At 35.5% G+C, this 8,477-nt stretch overlaps 1 protein-coding gene across 1 annotated transcript in view; it reads left to right on the plus strand.

Annotated features, from left to right (window-relative positions):
• Window positions 1-8,477, plus strand: part of LOC107674687 (mucin-2-like) — a 26,086-nt gene continuing 17,609 nt past the window's right edge. The window contains exon 1 of the mRNA XM_016468758.1: window positions 1-245. Coding sequence (XP_016324244.1) covers window positions 197-245 — 49 coding nt within the window. The 5' untranslated portion in view covers window positions 1-196. The remainder of the gene's footprint in view (window positions 246-8,477) is intronic.

Consider the following 8,477-nt stretch of genomic DNA (forward strand, 5'->3'; position numbering starts at 1 on the left):
ATTTAACCCGCTGCCTCTTTAAAGCCACCTGTAGCGGATCTCTATCCTCCAAAGGAAATTAACCTCCGAAAGCCACCGAGTTAACGGACATAAAGCTCTTGACACGGAAGACATCTTCTGTTTTAATTATTTTTCCGTTATCATTATCTTTTTTTTTTTTTTTTTTTTGGTATAAACGACACTTAAGTAGAGAACTATGTTACTGACGCATCAACTATTCCTATTAATATTAATCTCTACTTCAGGTAAGCCTGCGATCTGCGTGTGTGTGTACTGATGGGTTTATTATAGATATACAATAAGTAATCTATATTTGAAAAGAAATACTAGTGATATTTTATTTTGTAGACTAACCCACTGGTAATGATTTGACTTGCGCCATGACCGTGTTATGTTTTAAGGACCATGGACAGTCTCGAGTGCTGGAAAAACTCCACAATTACATGTTAGTTTTTATACTAATGCTCGTCTGAGCTTAGACGTGTTTGTAAGAGACAAAACTTTCGCCTGCAACAACAAACAAAACGTGAGGCACATATGAATGATCCCGTGGAAGACTTTGAGCACATAAGACTTTCCTCAGTCGATCCGGCTTTTAAGCGGAATAAAATAAAGACGTGTTGCTCCTCGACACGCAAAACCTAGTGAGCTGAGACAGCATTTTTAGCCATAATAGGCATTCACCGTTGTCTTTAGCTAACTCACCGCTAAAATTTGTTACCCAAATGTACTTTTAAGGCTCTAAAACTAGTTGCTGAAGCAATAAAAGTAAAAAAAAAAAAAAAAAAATGTAAGAGCACTTTGTCTTGATTTCATGTCAACATTTTAAATAGTCAGTTTGTCCCTCTAAAAAGCTCTGTAAAACATGCAGTAATATACAACTGCCACATTTAGTAGATTAAATATAGGTGTAATAATGAAAGGGTCTATTATTACTGTGTTTTTTACTCTTTCTCACATAAATCATGATCACATGCAATTATGTCATTGGTCACAGTTGTGGTCAGTGGGAAACAATTTGAATAACTAATTTAATGATTCACATTATAGATCTCAAACTAATGTTACATTAAATTAAACAAGTAATTGTAATAATAAACATGCATTTATTCTTCAATTATTCCCCCTTTATCCACAATTGCCTGAAAAAAGAAAAGAAAAATAAAGTTAATTTATTGTTTACAACTTTCTGTTCTTATTGGTTCTTATTGGATCTTTCAGTTCTTAGCGACTAATTGAGCCCTTTTTGACTCTTAAATCCTGGAATCATTTGACTCGCAAAACCCCTAGAGGATTTTTGGGCAGGATATTATGGCACAATTCACACTGTACTTTAACTAAACAGAAAAGATCAGAAGTTTCAATGCTATAATGTTTTTGCATTTTGTGTGGTGTGAGGGTTAGTCTGTGGTGAGTCACTGTACCATGACTATGAGACTCAGATTTTCATTCACACACACACACACACACACACACACACACGGGTGTGAGTGAGCACTCTTGGGATTGGCTATGTCACATCCTTTAGTTTAGTAGCTACCATAGATATCAAATGTCCTGTGTTTCATTCAGAATATGTGCTTTTGTGTTGCATCTCTTATTGTGATCTCACAGCCTTAATTTGATATTCACTGATCACAAATTGATAAGTTTATTTAATAAATTTCACTCAAATTTCAAATGATAAATTATCATTACGGCAGACAGGTGTCCTAGTTAGACACATAATAAACTGTGTATAGAGATGACACCACAGTATGTACCACCTTTTGCCTCAGGGCATGTTTGTGTTTCTAATAAAGTAAGTCCTACTGTGTGTGTGAAAGGTCCATGACTGCAGTAGAAGAATAGCCTGTGTGTATGTCCTGTCTTTATGTCTGGCACCAAGTCCAGCTGTGTCCCACCGGTGGACCTGTCAAAGACAGAAAGCAAGGCAAAGGCAGATAGATGGCAAGATGTCATGTGTGAGGGAAATGACAAAGGTGTGTGTGAGAGAGAGATAGTATTTAAAATATGGGATTAAAAGTATCCCACATATGTCTTTTTGAGTAATCATTTGAATCATTCACTCAACTGATTCGTTCAAAAACACTGATTCATTCAGGAATGAAATGAAGTGACCATACGTTCTCAGAAAAAAAAGTAGAGAACTGTCACTGGGGTGGTACCTTTTTAAAAGCTCCTATGTACCATTGTACCATATGTACCATATACTGTAGTTACTAATTACTTTAAATTACTAATATAACATGATCGCACCGCAGAAACTGGGAATGATTTTAGTTATAGGAACGCCTTTTGGGGGGACTAAATTAACTCTTACTTCAGAGTAGGGTCAGCACATAGGAGCAACCAGTGGTAAATAAAAAGTAAGGGGTAAATAAGGTACAGGTATAAGGTATGAATGAGTCCTTGAATCATTTGCTAAACCATTTCATTCAAAAACACAGAATCATTTGTTACCAAAACAAAGGCCACTAAAGTGTGCTGCTAATTGCTCTGATGTGGCTTTGTTTGCAGCTTTTTTTGTTAGTGGACATAGTAGCCAGCAGTATTGTGTCTAAAATGTAAGTATAATATTAGCTTCTTGTTTATTGAAATGTTGTATAAAAGCAAAGTCATTCAGTTGCTGCCTCCTTGGTACTCCAATATCTTGTCAGAAACAGACCTGTGATGTGATGTTTTTGAACAAGTAATAAATTAAATTGTGTTATTGGACCATCTGATGCTGGGAGAGGGAGGATTGTGAAATAAGGCCTTTGTTTCAGAGAGCTCTAATCCAGGCAAAGTGCTGTAATGCTAATCTGGGCATCTGATGGATAAAGAAGCTGTCTAACACAACCAATATAGTTAATGAATGCTGTCTGGTTTGTAAACTATCATTCATATAAAACTACAAGGATATAAATACAAATTATTCACTGTATCCAAAAATACATAGTTTATTTTGATATTTCCAGTTTTCTGAAATTGTTTTTAACATGATTTTTTATGTATTGATTTATTTATTTGTAATCAGGTTGTTTCTTCTTCGCTTCTCTTCTGTTTTTTTTGGGATTAGAGGTTGTAAATCTGCCCCTTTACTTGGACAGTATAGGCTGCCTGTGCTTTAATTGGATATGATTGAGTGTGAGTTTGCCTAGTTTGTACTAGTGCAGAAGGTCTTCTCCAGAGAACCATCTGTTACCTAAGAGCCATTTAGAGATTTGTAAGCCTTTGTAAGAGAGAGTAAGGGAGAGTAAATGGCATTATAATGGATTGTTGTGTCACATGGCAGGAAAATGAAGTGTGGTTAGGGAACCAAAAAAGAGGGGAACTTAATTGTTTAAAACAAGAATTTAGCTCAAGTGCTATGTAAACCAAAAATGCTATAACTAGATACTAAAGAAAATTTGAGTGCTTCGTGCTCATGAAAAAAAATCCAGCTAGAGTGTTATGGTGTTGTGAATGTTTGCTAAGAGGTTTAAAAGGCTTTCTTAGTTTGTTAGCAGGGTGGAGTTGTTATCATGTTGCTATGTGGTTGCTAGTGTGTTGACTGCGGGTCCAAATTAAAAGTACATCAGTCTGATTATTTTTTATTAACAAGCCATAGGATTTGAGTTATCATTAATGGCTATAGCATGTTCCCAACTTAAGGTTAGTTGTTTGTTCAAATATTAATAGTGATGATGATGTTACTTAAAATGAATCAGATATTAATTGTTATTTGAATTCATGTCACAACTCTATAAGTCCTTGTTAGGTAAATTTGCAGTCAGTGTTAATTTTGTATTACTTATATACTTTTAGTAGATAGTATAATATAGTATTTATTACAATTTTGAATTGACTTTATTTTTAGATTTTCTGTTTTCATTTTAATTTTTGATGAAGTCAGTAATTTATTATGTATTTTATATTTAATAATAATAATTATTATTATTAATAATAATAATTAATCAATTAACTAATTATTATTATTAATAATAATTATTATTATTTAGTTATCACTGTCTGCAATTAAATATTAACTTGTTTTAAGTGGCTCTTTTGTTTGTAGGGCACAAAATTCTTTTGATTGTGAAGTAGTTTTAGAGCACCAGGAACTCTAAACAAAGGTCACGAAAGTTCCAAATGCTACTGATATTATGAATATAGATAAAGCCGTGTGAAGGAGGAACAGACTGAGTATGGAAGAGTATGTCTGTGCCATAAGAGAGAGAAAAGAAAGATAAGATCGAGGAACAATAATGTCACGGCTGAGTACACTCTTAAAAATAAAGGTGCTTCACGATGCCATAGAAGAACCTTTTTGTCTAAATGGTTCCATAAAGAACTTTTAACATCTGAAGAACCTTTCTGTTTCACAAAAGGTTCTTTGTGGCGAAAGAAGGTTCTTCAGATTATAAAAAGGTAAGAAAGAGATGATTCTTTAAAGAACCTTTGACTGAATGGTTCTTTGTGGAACCAAAAATGGTTCTTCTATGGCATCGCTTGAAGAACCTTTTGAAGCACCTTTATTTTTAAGAGTGTATGTAACAATATTAGTGAAGAACAGTAACTAAATACTGAACACACGCAAGTTTCAGTAGCCTCTTACATCTGCTTGTACAAAAGTATTGTAGATCAGGAATGTGTCTTCTCTTTAGGGAACTGTAAACTATTTTGGTCATGTCACCATGTATTTAAAAATGATGCACAGCAGCCTGCGATTGGAAGATGCACATGAATTTTGATATGCAAAAACTATTTTTGTATTTCAAAGTAAATGACAGATAACAAAGTAAGTTTGTACATGACAGGTCAAATTTATCTAGGTTTTATGGCAAAGAGAAGGTATCTAAGGCTCAATCAACAATTACAAATGTACAAAGTATGTGAATTTTTGGGATAAAATGAAGTTATAAATTATTTAAAGGGAATTATTCTCAAAACAGTAGCTGTGGGATAAATTGTGCCAGACGCTTTGGGGTAAGATCTATCAGTGCACAAATACTAGTACTAATGCTACTAATAATAATGTTTTTGTGCTTTTTAAAATTAAAAATCAAAATAAAATGGATTCACTACAAAACTGCATTCAAATTGTTTAATAGCAGGTTAATGGTATTGCCCAATTATTCAGCTTACTTCAATTACAAATGACACATGCCTGAGGTGGGGCGTCACTAGAGGACCTTGGGAAGTTGTGTCACTAGATGACGTTTCTGAACATATATTTTTATGGTTGTAAGTGAAAAATAAGTGAAAACATCAGATAACAGTGTGTGTAGACTGACGTACTGTTCTACTCACACCCTTGCTGTAAAAAGGGAAGGGTGTAAACAAACGTCAGTTCTCTTTCCATTGTCCTTAAACATGAAATGATTCTATATATTTAAATAGTTTTAGCTGTAGCTGCTGTACACTATTAAAGTGTATTTAACAGCTTGTCCGATAACCAAAACTCATCTTTGGCTATTTACTCGGATGAAGCCTATTTTCTTACTTAACAAAAGACTGTAATTGAGCCATGGAGTGAATGGAGGAGATAATTCAACCGAGAGGGCAATCAGTGCGTGTCAGAGAAAGTCAGACATGGTCTTTGTGTTGGGTTACGAGAATGAGAAGGTTGCGTGTGTTTTAGAGAGCCAGGATGATAGTGAGTGTGGGTGTGCGTGTGTGTTTATCTGTGGGAGGTGGAGGTGAAAGCAGTTCGCAGTTGTTAGGTTTTCTTGCTTCCTGGCGTCAAGTTTGCTGCTTTGAAGCAGAGAGCCACGACTGCAGAAGATTCCAGCATCAGGGCATTTCAGATCTGCCTGTCAACCCCAACATGTCACAATCTCCACACACACATAACACATCTTATTTTGCCTGTCTAATCCTCAGTGTGTACATTCTGTCTAAAAATTTATTATTGGGTTTATATATAACATTGCTTCATACATATCAAATACAATTACAACACAATAAATAACAGATCTTACACTTAAGCTTATTGCCACATAGTTCACAAATCTAGTGGGTGTGTTTCTGTGTGAGAGCGAGTGAGACAAGCTCCAAGGTCATTTTATACCTGCCACACACACACACGTTAGTTGAGAAATAGAGGTCTTACTGTACATAGCAGTAGTGGAATTTGGGTAGAGGACAGGGTGTTGAGACATCAGCGACTTTGGTAACAGAACAGAAGCAACTTGACTTCCTTTGACCTGAATGAATGCTTACTGTGAGCGTGTGGTTGAGTTCTAGGGCCACCCTTACAAATGTATCCTGTGAGTTCCCTCAGGAGGCTAGAAGTCTGTAATTATTTGACTAACTTAAATTGTCCTTAAAGTTATTGGCTTTAGTGCCTCACCTCTTATTTGATATTTTTTTAGAATCCTTAATGAGCCAGTTATATAAACATAGCCACTATGTTAAAACTGCGTCTTAAGGACTAGTTTGACCAAATAACAGCAGACAAGGGGGGTAATCAGTCATACTTTCCATGCAACTCAAATGAGACCAATCTACCTTTCTGTAACTGAATTAAAAAAGTTACAACTAGTCTTGAAGAAAAAAAAAAAATAAATGTCTAACTTTTTAAGACTAGTCTAAGCAGTTTATATCTATTGTATTATTACAAAATCTAGAGCAAATCAAACGTGATATGTTGAAAATTTGGTTGGTTTTAAATTATCTGTTGATTTACTTTTGTTGAATATTTCTTACAACTAACTATGAATTCACAGTCATGTTGATAATTAAAAAAAAAATCTTTGTATTCTTAAATCAAATTGTATGACTTTCCTTTTCCATTGACATCAGTTAGGACTTGACAAATAGCCAACTAGATATTGAAGTAAACATTTTTGTCATTGCAAAGCTTCAAATAATTGCTTATATGTTTACTCTTTTTTCTCGTTAATATATAAAAAGTTACATAGAAATAAAACTGAACCTTCGCTGTCCAGGCCACTTTTAAGAGATCATATGTTTGTAATAAATTCTACTTTATTAAAAACTTAGTACATTCCAGTAAGATCACATCTGACCTGACCTCTGCTCTGGTCATAAGAGAAGTCTTATGTGCTCTTTGACCCAGACAGCCTCATTTCTCATTCAGACTTAGTTTCCTGGCTAATCACCCTATAGCATGCACTGCCCTTGTGAAAACAGACAAGATGTGTTATTAATGTCATTGTTTAATACAAAATGCAGGATTAGTCAGTCATTTTTTTTTTAGCTGTATATATCTGTAGTATACTTTACATAAAATGTGCATATATATATATAGACACACACACACACACACACACACACACACACACACACACACACACACACACAATTTATGTCAATACCATATACCTTTTGGGTATTCGGTAATTGAAATTATGTAATTTTTGGGAGTATCCATTGTGCTTTCACTGTTTGTCCTCAGAATGTGATAAACTATGAAGGGAAACAGATGTTTCTTGAATGTAGTGCCTCTGAGTCTGGTGGATCTTAACTTTTAAGCAATGCTGCCTTGAATCCATAGGAAATGTGAACATGTGTCATTATTTGCTAAAAATATCGTTTGACACATGGCCCACTGTATTATCCATCTAAAGATATCCATTAAACCGGATTTTCCTTTACTAAGGTCTCCTAACATGGGAGACATTCAAAGCAATATAAATTAGGGGTGCTCCGATTGATCGGCTACCGATCACTATTGGCCGATAATCACGCTGGGATGTTTGATCCATTAAAAAGGCCGATCCCAAAAAAACGATCTCAAGCTGATGACGCTGCCGTGAGAGGTTTGGCACGACATGCAGCGTCACCGTCTCAGTCTCTGTCCGGCGCGGGTGAAATAATTATAATGCTGAAGGTGAGTACCTCACCTTCATATTTCTTCATTAAATAACTTATAAAGTAATTTGAAAACCTTGTGTGAGACGTAATTTCACAAACAGCGTGAGTGAATCACCGCGCGCGCTCTCTCTTTCTCTCTCAAAATACGCAAATGGCTTCAAATCACCACACATCGTGTCTGTCTATAAGCGAGCTGCACGCTGCACAGTTGACACAGGAATTGTCACTTGCACAATCGAGGGCAGTGTCACATCGTCACTAAAGTTTATAAATTGCATTACTTTTAAATAAAAAAACCGTGCGCACATGCACACTCGCAGCGCACATGCACACTCGCAGCGCACACACATAACGCCAGGATCACATTACTCCGTTTGCAGTGCATACGTGGTGCATATATTTTCCGCGCTCATGTTAACGAATTAAAGTGTTCACACTGCACTCGGCAGTGCGTTCCAGTAGCGGCACGTCTGCATCAGTGCAGAGATCGTTTCAGCACCGAGTCTATTGCTGCGCTGCAAGCGAAGAATTAAAGTAACAGAGCATTGTTTTCAGTAAATATGAACATGGATTGACACGAAAATGTAGTAATTACACCATAAATGCATATTATTAAAGTCTACTGTGTTTCACAGTCAACACATATGGCTTTTTGGCTAGGTTTATAGGGAAAG

The sequence above is a fragment of the Sinocyclocheilus anshuiensis genome, unplaced genomic scaffold, assembly GCF_001515605.1.
Source record: "Sinocyclocheilus anshuiensis isolate Anshui unplaced genomic scaffold, SAMN03320099.WGS_v1.1 scaffold152, whole genome shotgun sequence".
NCBI classification, from domain to species: domain Eukaryota; kingdom Metazoa; phylum Chordata; class Actinopteri; order Cypriniformes; family Cyprinidae; genus Sinocyclocheilus; species Sinocyclocheilus anshuiensis.